At 36.8% G+C, this 20,946-nt stretch overlaps 3 protein-coding genes across 25 annotated transcripts in view; 2 read left to right on the forward strand and 1 right to left on the reverse strand.

Annotated features, from left to right (window-relative positions):
* The window catches only part of TSPYL5 (TSPY like 5), a 321,724-nt gene extending 301,970 nt beyond the window's left edge, over positions 1 to 19,754 (forward strand). The window contains exon 2 of the mRNA XM_050800534.1: positions 18,076 to 19,754. The gene's annotated coding sequence lies outside the window, so the exon portion shown is untranslated. The remainder of the gene's footprint in view (positions 1 to 18,075) is intronic.
* LOC126960839 (cytochrome b-c1 complex subunit 7) overlaps positions 1 to 20,946 on the forward strand; it is a 1,171,628-nt gene that overhangs the window by 430,337 nt on the left and 720,345 nt on the right. Inside the window, exon 1 of one of the 21 annotated variants that reach the window (XM_050800596.1) lies at positions 13,382 to 13,385. The exons of the other annotated variants lie outside the window; for them this stretch is intronic. The gene's annotated coding sequence lies outside the window, so the exon portion shown is untranslated. Of the gene's footprint in view, positions 1 to 13,381; positions 13,386 to 20,946 lie in introns of those variants that run through there. 21 annotated transcript variants of the gene reach the window in all.
* CPQ (carboxypeptidase Q) overlaps positions 1 to 20,946 on the reverse strand; it is a 498,229-nt gene that overhangs the window by 171,754 nt on the left and 305,529 nt on the right. For all 3 annotated transcript variants that reach the window (XM_050800514.1, XM_050800515.1, XM_050800516.1), the window contains exon 6: positions 7,618 to 7,729. In XM_050800514.1, coding sequence (XP_050656471.1) covers positions 7,618 to 7,729 — 112 coding nt within the window. The remainder of the gene's footprint in view (positions 1 to 7,617; positions 7,730 to 20,946) is intronic.

Consider the following 20,946-nt stretch of genomic DNA (forward strand, 5'->3'; position numbering starts at 1 on the left):
GCTATTTGTTGCCTGATTACCTTTTTTAAAATTGTGTTATTGTTATGTGGGTTCTGTGAGATTTATGCTTTAAGGATATTCTATTTTGGTATAGTTCAAGGATTTTTTCCAAGACTTAGAGCTCCTTTTAGCAGTTTTTGTAGTACTGGCTCAGTAGTGGTGAATTCTCTCAGCATTTGTTTGTCTGGAAAAGACTGTATCTTTCCTTCATTTATGAAGCTTAATTTTGCTGGATACAAAATTCTTGGCTGATAATTGTTTTATTTAAAGAGGCTAAAAATAGGATTCCAATCCCATCTAGCTTGTAGGGTTTCTGCTGAGAAATCTGCTGTTAATCTGATGGGTTTTTCCTTTATAGGTTACCTGATGCTTTTGCCCCAGAGCTCTTAAGATTCTTTCCTTTATCTTGACTTTAGTTAACCTGATGACTATGTGCCTAGGTGATGATCTTTTGGCAATGAATTTCCCAGGAGTTCTTTGAGTTTCTTGTATCTGGATGTCTAGATCTCTAGGAAGGCCAGGGAAATTTTCCTTGATTATTCTATCAAATATGTTTTTTAGACATTTAGATTTCTCTTCTTCCTTGAGAACACCACTTGTTTTTAGGTTTGGATGTTTAACATAGTCCCAAATTTCTTGGAGGCTTTGTTCAATTTTTTCATTCTTCTTTTTTTGTCTTTGACAGATTGGGTTAATTTGAAATCTTTGTCTTTGAACTCTGAAGTTCTCTCTTCTGCTTGTTCCATTCCATTGCTGAGACTTTCCAGTGCAGTTTGCATTTCTTGCCTTCCAGAAGTTGTGATTGTTTTATATTTATGCTGTTTATTTCACTGAAGATTTTTTGTTTCATATCCCATATCATATTTTTTATTTCTTTTAGTTGGACTTCACCTTTCCCTGGTGCCTCCTTGATTAACTTAATAATCAACCTTCTGAATTCTATTTCTAGCAATTTGGAGATTTCATCTTGGTTTGGATCCATTGCTGGTGAACTGGTATCATCTTTTGGGGGTGTAAAAGAATCTTGTTTTCTCATATTACCCAGATGTTTTTCTGGTTCCGTCTCATTTGGGTAGACTATGTCAGAGGGAAGGTCTGGGATTCAGGGCTGCTAATCAGATTCTTTTGTCCCACAGGGTGCTCCCTTGATGTGATGTTCTCCCTCTTCCCCTAGGAATGGGGCTTCCTGAGAGCTGAAATGTAGTGATTGCTTTTGCTCTTCTGGGTCTAGCCACCCAGAGGAGCTGCTGGGCTTCATGCTGATACTGGGGAGTGTCTGCAAAGAGTCCTGTGATGTGATCTGTCTTCAGGTCTTGCAGCCATGGATGCCAAGCACCTGCTCTGATAGAATTAGCAGGGGAGTGAAGTGGTCTGTGTGAGGATCCTTGGTTGGGTTTTTGTTTAGAGTGTTGGTTGGCCTCCAGCCAGGAGGTGGCACTGACAAGAGTGCATCAGCTGTGTTCCTAGTTGCCCTAGGGACACTTGGTTAAGTGGTTTCTCAGGTAATGGGCAGGGCCATAGAGCTCCCAAAAGATTATGACCTTTGTCTTTGGCTACCAGGGCAGGTAGAGAAAGACTACCAGGTGGGGGCAGAGGTAGGCATGTCTGAGTTCAGCCTCTGCTTGGGCAGGGTTTGCTGCTGCTGCTGTGGGCTGTGAGGGTGTGGATCCCAGTCCAATGGAGTTATATTCCCAGGGGGATTATGGCCCTCTCTGCTGAGTCATACAAGTTGCCAGGGAGGTGGAGGAAAGCTGGCAGTCACAGGCCTTACCCTGCTCCCATGCAGCCTGCAATCCTGAAGGCCGGTCTCACTCCCATAGTGCCCCCATAACAGCACCAAATCTATTTCCATGCAGCAGGTGACTAGGGCTGAGAACTTGCCCCAGACCATGAACCTCTCCTTTGAGAAAGCAAACAGACTCAGTTTTTTTGGCATCTCAGGGAGCCTGCAGCAGTGATCCAGTTCCTTCAAAGGGTGTGAGGATTCTCCTGGCTTTCCTGGTATGTTCCTGAGGTAGTTCTTGGAGCAAAAGTTCACTATGTGACTCTCCACACACTGCTCTCTCTGTTAGAATGGGAGCTGCAAGCTAGTCCTGCCTCCTATCTGCCACTTTAATCCTTCTTCACAATTTCTTCAAGTTTCTAATTCTTCTACTGTTTTAGGTATTTTCCTCAATAAGTACAATTATAAAACATCAAGACCAAAATTCAGAACCAAAGAAGCAAGCAGCATCTACACATTAACATTTAAATTAATAAAAATAAAATTTAATGTTGGGGAAAATATTTAAGATTTAGAACAAGTTAATTTCCTGGACAGTTTCACAAGCAGATGTATTTTTTGCCAAACATATTGAGGACCAGTGATTTTAACAGGATATCTTTCCAGGGGCCATTAGTCTCCCTTCCTTTGTTCCCAAATAATTGTGCAGAAAGACTATCCAACATGGCAATAGGGAGAGTTCATGGAATGTTTTAAAATAAAAATTCCTTTTAGAAAATTAAAAAAAACTTACCAAATTCAGGTTCATCTGGGGCCATAGAAAAACCTGATAGAAAGAGTCCTTAGCATATTTCAAATGTTTCCAATAATACTACATTCATTTTGAATAAAATAGACTCAGATAAAAATTTAGTTGTCAGCTAGAGTTTGCACTTGGGTGGATACAAGTGTTCTTCAGGGAGAAACACAAGAATAGGCTCTATCATGCCAATTAAGGAATCATCATATGGTTCTAGTTTGTCAATATTCTGGTAATCTCAAGCTCCCAATGTAGCCTAGAAAATCTAGAATGAAAACAAATCCAAGGGTATTTGTACTCACTTCCAGAAGCACATCCGTGTAAGGATTCTTGTATTCTTACTCAGTTCTGCCACCTCAAAAAATACCGCAGGGTACTGTGTTCCAAAGTACACTATACCCACGGAATACTCTCCCAACAAATGTTATTTACTAATACAGAAATTACCAAGAGGGATTTCCCAAACTTATTTGACCATAGGACACTGTCCCCCCCTTTCTTTATATCTCTTGTTATCCTGAGGATAAGTGTTCCTAGAAACAGACTGGGAAAGTTGTTCCATTAAAACAATATTATAAAGTACTTAAGAGTATTGGGCATGGCATCAGGCTGCCTAGATTTAAATTTTTCACGTAACAGCTGCTGACCTTGGGCAAGGTACTTAGCTTTTCTCTGCTTTGGTGTCCTCTTCTGTAAAATGAATATAACACAATTTACCTACTGCTTGGGTTTATTTTCAGGAATAAAGGAGAATATGTATTTAGTGGAGTGCTTAGCACAATGCTTACAATAGTAATCTTCAGTCAGTGCTAGATCTCAACACTTTTATTATACCCAGCAGTATGGCTAAACCCAGTGGGGAGGTCCTTTCCAAAGCAGATATCTTTTGTAGGTCTGGGCTAGTCCCAGATTCGTTTCAGGACTCCAGCCATCTCTAGTTCTACCCTTTAGGCTTCCATTTCACTGGAGGCTGTTCATTTTCTTCTCTGTTACTCCGAATTGCATTTCCTGGGGCTTTTCCAAGAAAGACTTGACCAGAGCCTTAGGGAAGAAAACCTTCTTCCCAGATGGGTCCCCACTTCTAAAAGAGAACCCACTGCATTGGAAATGGCTGCATAAAGCTCTAGCTACAGTGGAACTTGAATCAAAGCCCTGGCAAGCCTTTGGCTGTCTTCATGGTTGTATTCTGGGCCAGAGAGGCTTGGTGACTCCTGGACAACTCTTCCAAATCCTTACCTCTGCCCTGTTGTTTCTGTTAACAGGGTGTTTATGATAATGACAATACCAAAACTCTTTTCTTTTTCATTTCTTTTTTGGAACTGGGGGTAGGGGAGTATTTGATGGCTTTTGCTTGATTATTGAAGTAACACACACTTATTACACAAAAATCTAACATTATATAAATATATCAGGTAAAAAGTGAATCTCTCCTGTAATTCCACAACCCTGCCTCCCCTCATAATCCCAAGACTGCTACTGTCAACAATTTTCTTCTCATTTTTAATGACGGGCAGAACTAGAAGCTCTGTACTCTGCTGGGAATACTTCATTCTGCACCGTTCGCCTCAGGAATTTCTATTTATCTTTATAAAAGAAAGTTCAAATAACATCTTAGTGAAGTTGCTCTGACCCGGTCAAGCCATGTTGGTCCGTCTCTTTACCAAGTGTCCAAAGTAATTCGTACATCCTACATTCAGAGAACTTAACCACAATTTCACTGCAATTTTTGAATTAAATGTCTCTCCTGCTTCAAGGACTGAAAGGGCCATTTCTCTTTCCTCTTGGGTGCAAGGCATCTGATACATGAACAAGCAGTCAATGCACAAGTATTTGTTGAGTGAATGAATGAAGAAACATACCAATAAAATATTTTTCTAAAACATAGACTTTCAAGCTCTATAGTAATCATGGTCAGGAGGCTCAACATTTACATTTTTTCTGGAAAAATGTTTCTTATATGTCCCACATTCCAACAACCAGGTAATACTGTTAATTCTCATATCTTTCATTTCTTTAGACCTGAAAACTCAAAATTCTAACTTCACAGCAAATGATACAGTTGGAAGAATTTGGGATGGATGGTAGTTTATTTTCTAAGTGCCAAATGCGGATTTTGGAGCATCATTGGCCATAGGCTTTGGGCACTGACACCAGAACATTCCAGGAAATAACATTTCAAATAAACAGTTTCAAGTCCAGTAAACCACAAACACAGAAAAGTACTCAACAACACTTCACAGCAAATAGCCTTCTGTAGACGGTTACTCGGGAATGGCTGATTATATTTACAAAGCACAAATAACTCTTCTGTTAGATTAATTGAATATAATTTAAGCTGAAGGCTTGAGTGAAAAAGTGAATCTATAAGAGTGATGAGAGGGGAAGACAAAGAAGAAGATACCAGAAGGATGAATCTTAGAAAAATATTTCCAAATATCAGAGATCTCCACTGGACCAACTCTTCAAATTAACAAGCTCCACTGAGGGACTCTGACATGCTGCATGACACATCATCCAAGGAATAACATCCAAAAGGAGTCTCATTTTTCTTGGAAAAAGAGATTGCCACAGAGCTTTCACATTTTACCAATTAAACAGATTGGATTCCATGTAATTAAGTAATATAATTATGAACTTATTTCTTGGCCTCAAGCCCAAAGCTGTATTTCTAGTTCAAGTATATCAGCAATTTTCATCCAGAATTCATACATCACATGCTGAACCTAGCTCTTCATATTAAAATACGTAGGCAACCTACAAATAGAAATCCACAATTTCAAAATTAAAGAGTAAGACTCAATGGGCGCAATCACAGAAAGTGAGGTGCAGAGGTAGATACTGGGCATTAAACATAAGCAGGATATAGAAGTGACCAGGAGAAATTTAAGACTTCTAAAAATTTAGTATGAAATGAAAAAAAGTGGAGAGGTCAGTAGGTTTCTATCGTACAAGGGATGGTGACTTAAGTAGAAAAGGGAAAGGATATTTTAGGGATACATAGGAACTGGCCCTAAAGTTACATTAATATAGCAAATATACAAAGTTAGGAGGCAAAGTAATCACTAATCGGGAGGGAGGTAAACTAAATTATAATCTTCTCTTACATTAAAAAAATGGTACTGTCAGAATCATGCTTATTAAGTTATAAAAGTTAACATTTATTGATAACTTGGGTTGGCCCAGCCCACGTTCTAAGTATATTCTGCGAATAGCTTATTTAATTTTCAAAGCAACTGTATGAGATAGGAACTATTATTATCCCATTACACAGATGAGAAAATTGAGGCACAGAGAGGTAAAGTAACTTGCCTAAGGCCACACACCTAAGAAATTGTAGAGCTGAGATTTAAACCCTGGCAGTCTGGCTCCAGAATCCTATGTTTTTAACAATATACTATGATGCCTCATAACGCCTACTCAAAAGAAATATTACTCTTTATTTTAGAGGTCTATTCACATCTTTATATAGACTTTCAGAAATCTTTTGGAGATTTAAGTCCTGAATTAAAGAGACTGGTCACTAGCTATCAAAAGCAACTGAAGTCAATGTACTTTGAGAACCAGTAAAAGATGCTCAATTCACTTTTGCACGGTATTTGACACTTGTCCATGCAATTGAATTCAATTCAATTAACAGTGATTTAGGGTCCCATGCTGAATACCAAAGAAGTAAGATTCAAAGCTTAAAGAAGATACAATTTTTATTCCAATCTAGTGCAAATGAAATACTCTGAAGCTTACAGTTAAATAGAAATGAGGAAAATGAATCCAGAGCATTCAAATGACTTGCTTAAGGCCTAAAATGTAGTTTGTAGCACAAAGTGACCTAAAGTCCAATTCAAATGGGTCTAAAGAAAGTTTTTCTTTTTACTCCACCACTGTGCTTCCAATCAAGCTGGTCGAACATACTGAAATAAAATTAATGTCCAAAATCATTATCGGTGCTTTTTGAAGAGGAAAAATGTTTGACTTTCTCCTGCTTTCCTCTAGAACTCACTTCATTCTGGACTGATATGAGAAACAGAAAGAAGAGATAGCCAAGGGAATATTTTTAAGAGAAGAGGAGGAGAGAATTAACACAGCATCTCCCAGAGCTTCTCTGAAGGAATGTGTGATTTTCAGGTTTATTTGCTGGATAACTTCTCTCTCAAACCTTCCCCAATTCTAAAATTAGATATTGAAATTACGTCTATATTGATAACTATGTGTATATGTATGTGTGAAGGTTACCCACTCCATTCTAAGAGCCTTAAGAACAAAGGAGATGCTTTAAACCTACATGCCCAGGTTTTACAAAATGCTTTATAAAAAACAAAGTAGGTGGTCAAAATCTTTTCTGTCATAGTGTATATACAGTGTAAGATTTCCAATTAGTTTGTTTTCTTTAACAAAATGACCCTGTATTCAGGTTACCTAGGTAATTTTATTAGTTTATATTAGTGGTTCTCAAACTGGAGCAACTGCTTCCCCTGGCCCCCCAGGGGACATCTGGCAATGTCTGGAGTCATTTTTGGTTATCATAACTTGAGGTTAGGGGAGGGTGCTACTGGCTTCTAGTGGGAAGAGGTCAGGGATGCTGCAAAACATCCTGTCATGCATGGGACAGACCTTGCAACAAAGAATTATCTGCCTGGATTCCTTATTGTGGCAATGGAAATCGTTCTTTCTATCCTAGGTTCCTCTTTTATTTCTATGATGGAAAAATGCCTGGCCTTTATCCATTGTCCTAATAGTCTGATAATGTGTTAAGATGAATAAGGGCAAGGAAGTAGGAGGTGCTGCTGATTTTTCTTTGCATTTCCTCATATTTTCCTTGCATATTTTTAGCTGGTGTGGTTATGTTTGCTTCAGTTTTATTTGCTTGTTCATTTTCCCCAGTGGCGGATAACAACATTTGACACTTTAGATGTCTGGAGTACACATGAATAAAAATTTCTTTAAGAGGATAAGTTGTTTCTTTTCTGGGAATCAACTGACCTCAAGAGGATCTTTGAACATACCATGGTAACTAATCTGTTAAGCATTTTGTGTTTTGAGTTAAATATGTCACTACTGAGATTCTCACACGTTAGTTAACAATTTTCTAAATATTTACCAAGATCTTTAATAAGTGAGAGTGCTTCCCATGATATAAAGGCTCCACCGCCATCATCCATGGCACCCTGCCCAACATCCCAGCTGTCCAGATGTCCACTGACCAGTACAACCTAGAACAAATAATAAAAAGACAAAAAATAAAACTAAGCAAAAATGACATCAAAGAGCAAACATTTATAGGTATTCAAAATATAAAAATGGAACTTTTATATTTTCTTTTCTATTTTTATGTCTTTAAAGATATGTGTCATTATTAGTGGAAAACTTGGTAAGGAAGAATTATATAAGGGGTCTAAGGCTATCCTAATAGTAATAAAAATCCTCACTTTGTACCTTTATTTATTAATATAATTTGACTACTAAAGAAATTGGCTTATTACTGACAGATATTTGATAAATTTATTATATGGCTTAAAACCTAAATGACACAAAAATGAAGCTCGAAACTTCAACCACATTCTTAACTGTCCTAAATTCTAGAAGAAACATAATGAACATGTATTGAATTGATTTAAATGAGAAAATGAGAACAATATTTTTTAAAAATTGTTTTATGCATTATAGATTGATGTTGAATAAATAAATAGCTGGATTTCAAAACTAGATCCAATTGAACAGGAGAACTTTTAAGGGAAATTTCAACTGACATTAGTATTAAATAAATCTAGAAATTATATTACACATTTTAAATCATCACAGGTTTGAAATTTTTGTCAGGAAGTATTAGTAATTCTAAGACAATATAAAAAAAATTCACTGAAACTAAATTTTGTGGACATATTTCAAACAAGTTAAAAACCAAGTATAGTGATGCTGGGGTATATAGAATATTGGTTTGAAAAACAACGTATCTTGATCATTATAAAACATACAAATATGGAGTCAGATGAATTACATATCTAAAGAGATTTTAGAGGAAGGCATAGAATAACTTTGCCAATTTAGAGTAGGCAAAGATATCTTAAACTGGATACAAAAAGTATAAACCATAAAAGAAAAAATAATAAATTATAGTTTGAGTTAAACATGTCACTACTGAGATCCTCACACATTGGTTAACAATTTTATAAATATTTACTAAGATCTTTAATATGTGAGAGTGTTTTTTTAAAATTAGGAATCTCTAGTCATCAAAAGACTGCATTAAGAGAGTGAAAAGGTAACCCACAGAAAAACAGAAAATATTCAGCATATATATACATATGAACAGACAGTTCACACAGAAAGATATGCAAATTACTAATAATCATATAAAAAGATACTCAGTTTCATTATCATCAGGGAAATATCAATTAAACCACATTCCATACATATTGACCAGAATGGCTAAAATGAAAAAGACAAAATATGCCAAATATTTGTGAGGCGGTAGAGCAACTGGAATTCTTGTACGTTGCTAGTGTAAGTACATTCAACCACGCTGGCAAACCTGGCTTATCTATTAAATCTGAACATACACAAAACTATGACCCAGTAATTCTACTCCTCATTACATATTCAACAGGACTTGTGTGTGTGTGTGTGTGTATACTTTAACCAAAAAAGATGTACTGGAATGTTCATAACAGAGTATTCATAATAGGCCTAACCCTCCTAAAAAAAAAAAAGAAAAAGAAAACTCATCAAATGTCTGCTGACAATAGAATGAACACTGAATACATTGTGTTGTATTTATCAACGGGACACTCCACAGCAATAAGGTAGAAATGGAAAATGAGCAAACACAACTCATGAAAAAATTTATATGAGTCTCATAAACATAATGAAGAATGAAAGAAGCCAAGTAACACATGATGTATAATTCCATTTATATAAAGTATAAAAACACACAAAACAGGAGAGTGATTACCCTTGGTGAGGAGGGTTAGTGACAAAAATGGGGTATGGGAAACCTTTTGGGGTGCTGGTCATGTTGTGCTTTCTGATCTGGGTAGCAGTTACACAGGTGTACTCAGTTTGTGAAAGTTCACCATATACACTTAGGATTCATGCACTTTCTCTGAGAATATTATACTTCAATAGAATTTTTAAAAAAGTTTTACAGATTGATGTGTATGCACAACATGTACTAAGTAAACCAAAGTTGAACCAATCTTCTTGATGATTAAAATAAAAATTGCCCATTACTTTGGGAAAGCAGGACTTTGGGGTTAAAATATTAGGGTGACCCTTTGCACTGAATGATTCACTGAGCAGCTGCGGGATCTCCCATTGACTTACATACAGACCCAGTCTAGTATGACTTCATTGTAGTTACAAACAAGCACAATCCCCCAAACTAACAAATGGCTATGTAATGAACCCAAATGGATTGTTTCTAAGGGGGAAAAATAAAGAATAAAGAAAAATTCATGTTGCAATAGCAGGAACTTCTGATTCAGAAAGAAGTGGTGTAATCCCATGTGGGACAAACAGCCCAATTAGTCAACATTCTCATGACTCTCAGAACATTTTCCTAATGACGTTCCAGTGGATTAAAAGTGTCAAAATGTGCTTCAATAAACTTTTTCTCAGATAATACATAGCAGCAACTAAGTTAAGGAAGCTATTATTTTATCCTTCAGATTTCTTTCAGAATAACTGAGATTGTTTACAATCATACTTCTTTATGTTTTCTCCATTCTGTAATCTACTTAATGTTACTTAAACTAGTAGTTAAAAAATTGGAAAGATGGTTTTTGAATGATAGGAAACTAAACAATATTCCATAGGATAAGGTCTTTGGTATAGTGCTATAGAAGAATGATTACATATTCTTTGGATTATCAGAGCTTATTTCAGTATATATTTTTTAATCAGAAAAAAAAAACTGGGGCAACAATGAAATAGTAGTAGTAATTTTAATATCTAGTGATTTAAAACTAGGTAATAATAAAAAGCTATTGCTAATTCAGTAGCAATGTGAATGAACTTGAATTTTCCAAATATAAGAGCTTCTGCATACACTTAGAAAATAGCAGTACAGGAGGTTTCACTCAAAATGGAATGTGGCTAGCATTCCTTAATGTTGCCTCACAAAAGATAACCCAGAAAAATATACCAACGCGCAAGGCTACTGAAAATCTCCCTTATGTCAGGGTCAGGCATGTTATAATAAACTTGGATCTGATTTAGACAAACAAAACAAAACCAGACTACCCAGAAATGCTGTAAACTGCAGTTTCATGAAAAATATCACCTGATAAATGCTAGGAAAATCACAGTCCCTTCACTGCCTCTGTTGCCAGATCCGGATTCCTTTGAGCAAAAACATGGCCTAGAATCAACAGAGAAGTGGGCACCTGCCCATCTGCCCCTTGTGTTGTGAGTCCTGAGGCACTCAAGGTACTGACCAATTCTTTTACCCCAACTTCCTTTTCACTACCATCTCTTCCAAATGCAGTAAAGAGTAAAAAACTACTCTGAAAACAGCAATAGCAGCCGAAACAAAACAACTAGAAAGGCAGAATGGGAACTCTAGTTCTTTGAAAGGCAGGGTTTGTTATTTGTGAGGTAGGCATTAGCCCTGACTACCTTGGGAAGAGGGCCTTGGGAATAGGGGAAGAATACACCACAGTCGAACAGAAATGCACTGGATGAAAGCCTGCTAGCAGAAGGAACCAGAATGGCAACAGCATACATCCACCCACAGGCCAGCTGTAGGTCTGAGAGTGGAGAAGGACGAAATCAAAGATGTGCAGAGAGCAGCCTGAGGACAAGCCCCTCTGTTACTGGTGCATATGAAGACACCGAGTCCAAATGGATCCACCTGATTATGAGATGAAAATGAGACATATGAAAAATATGGCAGTACTAGGGAGAGGAAACAGCCTCAGAGGACTTGCATTCTTATGAAAATGAGCTAATGCAAGATACTGAAGAACATTTCACGCTCTCTGGCATTCAGTCATGGTTTCCTTCAACAATTTTTATTGAGTTCCCACTATGTGCTAGAGATACCGAAATAAATAAAACAAGCAAATATTCTGCCTTAATTGAATTTAGATTCTAGTGGGAAGATGGAAAATAAATAAATACAATATAATGATAGTTTTAAGTGCAATAGAGAAAAATATCTTTATATCTACATTGTGGAGTAGATTTTTAAAATAGAATAAAAATTCAAAGCATGAATAGTAGATGTATAAATTTAACTATCATAAAATGAAGCCTTTATGTTCATCAAGAGAAATCACAGAATGAAAGGAGTTGCTAGAAATTGGAAGACATTTCCAATATATATAACTCAAAATGATTTATATTCAAAATGGATAAAGAATTCTTATAAATCAATAAGAAAAAGATAAGCGACCCAAAAAGCAAATAAGCAAAACACATAAAGAGGTATTTCACAGAAAGAAATTATGAATGGACAGCAAACATTTGAAAAGATGACCAATTTCATTACCGATCAGGGAAATGTAAATTAAATCCTTAATAAGATACCACTTTGCAACTATCTGGCAAAAAATTTAAAATCACACAAATGAGATCTTGGCAAGGAGGCCGAGCAATAGGAATTCTTATCCACTCCTGGTAGGAGCAGGAAATTGTTAAAATCATTAAGGGAAAACAATTGGACATATCCTTATAAAGTTGAACATATGTACATTCCACAATCCAACAATTCCACTTTTGGTGTAAACATTAGAGGACTTCTCATACCAGGAGACATGGACAAAAAATGGTCATATAGACACATTCAGAAGTTCTCAAACTGAAAAAACGCAAATGTCCATCATCAGTAGAATAGATAAATAAATTGTGGAATAGTCATACAATGGACTATTACAAAGTAGTAAAGTGAACGGAAAATGACCTAGTGATGCATTATTAAATATAAATGAATCTCAAAACAAAAATAGGCAAAAAAACAAAAAAAGACAAAAGAAATAGAAGAGTACAATTCTATAATATAAATTTCAACTAAACTAAATAATATAATCTTCAGTAATACATACAAAGATAAAGATAGTATAACTATGAAAAAAAGCAAAGCAATAGCATACTGAAGTTAGGATTGTGTTTATGTCTAACGGGGGTTAGGGCAGACAGGAGGAGGTGATCAGGTACGGGAACACAGTGACCTTCAAAGACACTGATAGTGTTCTGTTTCTGCAACTCAGTGGTGAGAACATGTGTAATCCTTCCATTACTATTCTCTAGATTGAAATAAAGTCTTCCATATGTGTGATATGTTAAACTATAGCAAGAATTATCAGAGACCTACCTTTGAAAGTCAAGGGGCTCAGATAGTTTTAGAAGTGAGTTCAACCATACATTAGATGTCAGATTGATCTTACTCTATTTCAACTGTTCTAAAGCAAACAGAAAGCATAGAAAATGTCTATATTTACTTACAAAGCTATCACAATCTTGATATTAAAACCTGACAAAGATAGTGTCCCCTTATAAACTAACTAGAGATCAAATATAATTGTAAAAATCTGCAATAATTGAATCCAGAAGCATATTAAAAAGTATTGCAATAATGGCCCAGTCATCTTCAAAGGCCGTTGGTAACTAGAAGCTGTAATACTTCTAATATACTAAGAAAGGGCCACTTTTGAGTCATACTTATTTTCTTGGCATGCTTAGCTTTTAACTTTCTTCATTAAAAATTACGTGAGTTGTACAGATATTCATCTAAACCTGACCACATTCATGTTGATCAATTGTCAGTAGACAACAGGCCTATCTGACAATAACGTACGTTTCATTTCACAAATGTCTTCTTAATCAAAAACCAGAAAGACAGCTACTCGGTGGGTTTTTTTTTGGGGGGGGGGGCTTCTGTGATTTTTAAAAAAAAATTGCAGCAGCTTTCTTCTCCTAGTCTTAATTTTATTTGGTGTATTTTAAAAGGTAGCAGGAAAAGTCTTAGGGCTACAAAGTTTGAGGCTTAATGCATTTCCAGACACAGGAAGTCCCCAAATTTTCAACAACAAAAATGATTAAATGTTTGAAAAAATATGACGTACTGAAAAAGGAGAAAAAAAAATAACTCATTATTTAGCCTTAGAGAAGAGGCCAAGGAGTGACCTAATAATGGGCTTCAGCTAAGACAGGTCTCACTGTGAAGAATATGAACAGCAGAAGAAAGTGCAAGGGAAGCCAGGCTTGGACTGCAGCAGTGAGCATTAGGGTCATATAAGCAAGCAAGAATCTTCTGATGCAGACTTTTGTTGAAGTTAAAAAAAATGACTAACAGGGTAAAGGTTACGAAAAATTTCCTTCCTTAGAGAGTTTCTAAAATAGACTACATTCTGAAGCCTTAGACAGAAAGCTAAAAGAGAAGAGATAAATAAAACCTTTCAAGGTTCCATCCAATACAATATTCCATGACAGTTTTCAAGAATTCCTCTTCTATTCTAATAATTTTGAAGGAGGAAATGGTCTTTTAAAAAGTCTCTATAACCTCAACAGACTTTTCCCTGAGCATCTCTTTTCTGGCTGTCAAGCATCTTCCCACAATTTAAAATCTAAACACAGGTGGGCAGGCACTTCTCAAGAAATCCATGTTTTCATAATCCCCACTGGAGACAAAGACTTGACTTTCAGAGGGCAGTTGCTGAATGTATTGTGCTATTGCCCAGCACAGACAAACGGGACTATGTTTGAACAAATATTTTCCTCCCCAATGATTCAGACTAGGTGGTCTACAGAATAAAGCTAAGCTCTTGACATACAGGGTGTGTTCAGAGGCAACACAGCAAACACGTGAGTTCCTCTTGAATTGATTTCTTATCTTCAAGTTTTTTTTTTTTTTTCCCAGTGAAGCTATTGGGTGTTAGTTTGTAGGATACAGAATCCTTTCACACAAAAATGGGCCATCTGTTCAAATGCTCATGGATCACCCAGCTGGTCCTGAAAAGAGCTGTTTCCACTCCCAGACTATCCCCTCTTACTTGTAAAGGACACTCAGATTAGATTCACAAAAAGGAGATCATGCCTAGTCCTGGTTGCATGCTGTGAGCATGTTACTAGACTGATAGCTCAGGATAAAATAAGAAAGACCTAATTTATCTGTGGCACATGAAAACCAAGCACTTGGTAGATTTATAAAATGTGATTGCAGTGTATTTGCAAGAAATGGCTGGAATTGACTAAACATTGACTTGACAGTAGGAGAACAGCAGAGAATGTCTATGGAAGGAAATCATTCTCATGAAATGGAGGCAACTGGGTTTCATGATTAGATGCAACTGGAGATGATCTTCTCTTAAGTAGAAGAATCATGTATTTGAATTCCTCCTCTATTTAGCCTCAGCAACCACAGTATAAGTTGTCTCATTTGAGAGGACAGGAAGAGTAGAAGAGCTGAATTACAACACTGTATTTGAACTTCCTGAGGTAAGGGAAGAGACATAGAGAGTTTAAGTAACTTCTGTGTTAATATTGATCATCTTTCCCATAATCAAATCCAAGCATGGTACAGCACACAGTTAGAACTTCTCATTCCTTACAACTATTCACTTACCATTACGTCCTAGGCCTTTGTCATGCCAAGTGGGTAGGATTTAAAAAAAGAAGAAGGCCGAGCATAGTGGCTCACACATGTAATCTGAGCACTTTGGGAGGCCAAGGAGAGAGGATCGTTTGAGGCCAGGTTCAAGACCAGCCTGTGCAATGTAGTGAGACCTCATCTCTATGGAAAAAAAAAAAATTAGCTGGGTGTAGTGGTGCATGCCTATAGTCCCAGCTACTGGAGAGGGGAAAGTGGACTGAGGTACGATGATTGCTTGAGTCCAGAAGACTGTGGCTACAGTGAGCCATGAACACACCACTGCATTCCAGTATATACCACAGAGCCAGATCCTGTCTCCAGAAAAAAAAAGCATTTGGTACCCTACGGACTTTTTTTTTTTGACAGTGTCACCCAGGCTGCAGTGCAGAGGTGTGATCTTGGCTCACAGCAACCTCTGCCTCCCAGATTCAAGTGATTCTCATGCCTCATCCTCCTGAGTAGCTGGGATTACAGGCACGTGCCACCACACCAGGCTAATTTTTGTACTTTTAGTAGAGACAGGTTTTTGCCATGTTGGCCTAGTCTCAAGCTCCCAACCTCAAGTGATCCACCCACCTCAGCCTCCCAGAGTGCTGAGATTAAAGGCATGAGCCACTGCACCTGGTCTCCTACGGACTCTTCTATGGTTCAATTTAAACAAGCTAATAGATATATCATCAATTTTTCATTATAAAAAAATGGGAGTCAAGGTGCTTCCTACCAAAAGAAACAGGCTTTAACTTAAATTTTGAACATTTAGATCTATAAGCTGACCGATTCTTCTTGGCCCCTAATGGTTTCTAAAATTCTAGAACCCTATGTAGCTTTGAAAAATACCCAGCCATGATAGCCTGTGCAGTTCAAATGAAACTTACTCAAAGCATTTCTACCTTAAGCAGTTGGCTCCTGCCTGCCATATCTCTGGACCACACTGACAATGGGAAGTCAGAAGTCAATCATCTCAAGTTCCAGGACTTTTTAGTGAACTTTAGGGTAGCTGGATGGCTTCCTATGATGATGACACCTGAGAACAACTTTTATTTGGATGCTTAAATTCTAGCTTAAACATAAGGCAGTCAAGGAATGTTACAGACATCCCTAAAAGAAGACTTCTCAATGACCTGATTTTTAATGATGTTAAAAATCAGCACAAGCTTCAGGACAGAGTGTCAAGGAGCCAACTTTACTTTGAAAGGCTCCATGCCTGCACAGGCATCCAGCTTGCTATCCAAGCACAGTATCTGCTAGCTTTTAATCCTTTTATCATACTCCACCTCATAGTATTAGCCCAGTTATTGCAGTTAATAACCCCTGTGTTCAGACTCTAGGAAACAAGCCAAATTTCCATCAGTATATTCTGTTTTAGAAAGGAGATGTTACAAAAATTAAACATTTCATTTTCTTGCATCCTGGTTTAAAAGAATACTATTATCCCCATTCCACCAATCTGGTCTTATTTTTTATTAGAATTTACATATCTTGGAGGAAAAACGCCAGAATAGACATGTTAACTAGTTTTGTACCTAATATAAACATAATGAGAGCCAAGGAAAAGAATACATGTATTATGTACATATACCTAAAATGAAAACCTCTTCTTTTCCATTTACAATATAATGGATTGAAGCTTAACTTCAATATTCATAGTCAAATATCACATCTGCAGAAAAAAGAGAAGTAATTATCTTAGTTTCGTAAGAATCAAGGGCCACTAATAAGCTAAAATGCTGATTAACCTTATAATGTTTGTGTATCACAACTCAAAAATAATGGTCCAAAAATTACTTCTTCTAATTCCAAAGCTAACATGAAGCATCATCATGCTTCGCAAAGCATAGAAAACTCATCTTTTGTCCCCATAAACGTGAACTCCAAAGATAAGGAGTAGGGGGAGCTCAAATGTTATAAAGATAGACCTGTTGGAGAGAACAAATAAAAATTAGCTTAGACTGAGAATCTGTAAGGAATAATTATTTTAAAAAGAACATAACAGAAAGACAAGGTAATTTTTAAACGTAATAGATACCACAAAGGATAATAAATAGTTTAATTGTTCTCTCTCTAAATGCAATTAACTGAAATAAAAGAACATCATTAAAAAAAGACTGTTCACTTTCTTCATCAATGGACATTGTGACATTATTGTCATGTTGTGGATTTAGATTCTTAAAGTCAACCCTCATGAGGTTGTCCCTATCCCCCTAATTATTTTGACTTGTCATTAGATTACATTCTCATACATTAAATCAGTTAAATCTCATCAGTCGATTGTAGCCATGTGTTGAATAATCACAACCTGTGGAAAACCTTAAAAAAAAAGAAAAGTGGGCTTTTTTCCCTCAATTGTGCATTTTTTGAAAAACAACAATACAAACAAAAACACGTGTTTTAAAATTTAAGTTGTATTTATTAGCATAAACAGTACATTTCAATAGGCTATAAATTAGAGCAAGATTAAAGGAAATACAAGCATCAAAGTACCATTCTTATTAAATTATATTTCTCATTAAATTTTGAATGTTCGCATTGCTTAATTCAGCCCTTGATATAGTCTTGTTTAACATTTCCATCAATACCTTGGAGATATTCTTATGAATTTTAAGATGATAAAAACATTAGATGAATCATTCATATGTTGGACCAAATAATCAAGATTGTAAAATATCCTGAAGCAGAAATAATAGCTTAAAACTGACAAGATAATTCAGTGGGGATAAATCTGAAGTGCACACTGCACTTTGAGAGGGTGAGTTGATAGCAGTCTGTCTGGCAACAATCAGGAAACTCAGGTGGTGGCCACAAGCATACAAGCATATTGAGCTAACAGTATCTCAGTCATGGGAAAATGTTTTTAAAGATTTTAAGGTTCATTGATAAAAATAAAATAAAGCTGTTGATTATGTGAAGTAATACTCGCTTTTTACTCTAAATAAATCAAATGCTTTTTCACTCCCTTTTGTTTCCTTCCAGGACACTTGAGGAAAGAGTTTGGAAAAGAGATGGTGGTCAGAAAAGAGCTGTCAGGATTTTCCAGTGTCTAGAAGTGCATTGCTTGAAGAGCAGCAGAATATGTTACACTGGAGAAGAGAAGACTGTAAGGGGCTAGATGCTTCGTCTGCAAGAAGAGTAGACTTGCCCTGAAGGTATAATCAGGCCAGTGAGAAGACAGCATATGCACATAGATTTGAGCTCAGTAAAGAATAAACCTGAGCAGTCTCACAAGGGAACAGTACTCCCCAGAAGATAAGCTGCCAAATATTGGCATTGTTCAAACAGAGGTGCAAGGAACACCTGCCAGGTAAAGAATGGACACCTGCCCTGAGGGGGCCATGAGATAGATCATCTCCAAACCCACTGTCAACCTCTGTGATTCTAAAAGGAAGGGTGGGCTCATTGTGACCACTATTCAGAAAGAAGAAACTCTTAATGTTTTCCTATGATATTAGTATTTTTTTTTTCTAGTAAAAATTCCTATCATCATGCTGCTCTTCAACTGGAACCAAAACAAAAATTTAACATTATATTATACTACTAGTAAAATTAATGATTAAGGAAATCTGCCATCCTAAACAGAACCTTTTATAACTTAAAATTTGCCTTCCTGAATTGGAGCTATGCTGTATTGATAACTTCCATTGGAACCCTGGGACATACGGTAGAAGGGCATAATAACTATGATCCCTGGCAATACCAACTTTTAGGGGAGAACTCCATACTTTACAGTGTCCTTTGATAGTCTATGATGGACTGTTATTTCTACATTTGACTGTTTTCACATTTATTTTTTACTTTTTGATTCTACAGATGGAAAGTTCCACAAAATTATCATCCACTGTGTAAAACAGTACTTCATTTTATCTGAGCTAAAATTACTTTCTCAAGTATGAAATACATAACAATCATAATTTTGCAGACATTTCTAAATAAGACTTTTTTCTCTATTTGCAGGCTGAAGATTGCTATACCCCTTATAATAGTCTCATCACGCCATTTTGGTGGTTCCTTCTGAAACTTTCTTGAATTTCACTAGATTTTGGAGATGTAGCAACCAAAACTATGATGTATCCTATAATTTTTTTTGTATGTTATATATAAACTGTAAGAACCTTCTTGACAGCTCCTAAGATTTACTTAATCTTTTTAATTGCCTAGAGCTAGAGCTACATACATTAGGAAACCTACAATGACTCTAGATACCTTTGCAGGCTCCTACAATCACACCCTATCAAAGCTAGAATGACTTTAGGAGATTGTGGCCAACATTGTACTTTTACACAGAGAAGGAATATTTGCCCAAGTGGCAGGGCCTGAAAATAGAAGCCAGAGCTTTTGACCCAGAGCCGAGGGTTATTTCAGTCATATCCCTCTGTCTGCTTCACTAAAGATGGGGCAGTACCTATTTTGACTGCTTTTCTCTAATGCATGACCTTTTATTTGAGTATGCTAAAAATTAATCTGCCAGTTTTTGCTTGCACACATGGCATAATGAGTGCTTTCAATAATTTCTCCCTACCACCTTGACGTGAGCAAGTTACTTAATCTCTCTAACCTTTGTTTCCCTATCTGTAAAGTGGGAATAATAATACAAACCTACCCTTAAAAAGTGTGTTGTGAGAAATAAATGAGATGACATGTTTATCACTATCATATTCCTGGCACATATTGTAAACTCTTTAAATTGTTGCCATTACTGATTGTGTCATAATTATTGTAAGATGACCTCAAACATTCAATAAAAAACAATTCTCTCTAGGAAAGATTCACTTGGGAAGCTGAAAAGCATAAGCATGTTTTATACAGACTGCTTATGCAGGCCCTGATTTAGGGTATTATGCACTGCCAGTCTGAATTAGAGGGAGTATCAATCAAAAGCACTTTATTTAGAAAGGTGAAAATATTCTAGAAATGTTGTTTGGTGAACCTAATTTAAAACAGCATGAACTTATTCCACTTAAAAACATCCATATGCCTGTGAAATAGCTAAGTTACATTTTTATTTCAATAATAGGTTGCAAAGGGGGAAGAAGCTGTAGCTTAAGCAATCATATACAAAACCTCTCTAAATAACTCTGGAGTTACAAGCTAACCAGGTAGCGCTGGGTGAAAATGAATTCAGGTGTTTGAACTGAAGCTTCCCAAAATGCACCAGGGGCTAGTTTTGACCTGGTGATAGTGAATTTTAAGAATGATTCCACTGTCAATTGCATTTACCGAGCTGCCAAGACTGGCCATAGACTGGCTGTCTCCCTAAAAGGGCCTTGAACGCAAGGAGAACATCCAGAGCAGGACCTTAGAGAAAGCATCAAAAGTCTGCCATATTTCACATAGAAATGAAGCTTAAGCTGGGGACTAAAAGCATTTCTTGATATCACATTTGAGCATAATCTCTGCAACGATTGACAAGCATGGGGAATGGAGAAGAAAAGGCAAATATCAGTTTTTTTTGTTTTGTTTTTGAGACGGAGTCTCACTCTGTCGCCCAGGCTGGAGTGCAGTGGCCGGAACTCAGCTCACTGCAAGCTCCGCCTCCCAGGTTTACGCCATTCTCCTGCCTCAGCCTCCCGAGTAGCTGGGACTACAGGCGCCCACCACCTTGCCCGGCTAGTTTTTTGTATATTTTTTTAGTAGAGACGGGTTTCACCGGGTTAGCCAGGATGGTCTCGATCTCCTGACCTCGTGATCCGCCCGTCTCGACCTCCCAAAGTGCTGGGATTACAGGCTTGAGCCACTGCGCCCGGCCCAAATATCGGTTTTTTTATGCCATTACAGACAAATTTTAGTGCGGCATTGCTTAAAGATGAAAGAAAAAACTAAATGGTGTGTCCAAGAAGCATTATTTCA

Source organism: Macaca thibetana, chromosome 8 (assembly GCF_024542745.1).
Source record: "Macaca thibetana thibetana isolate TM-01 chromosome 8, ASM2454274v1, whole genome shotgun sequence".
Lineage (NCBI taxonomy): Eukaryota > Metazoa > Chordata > Mammalia > Primates > Cercopithecidae > Macaca > Macaca thibetana.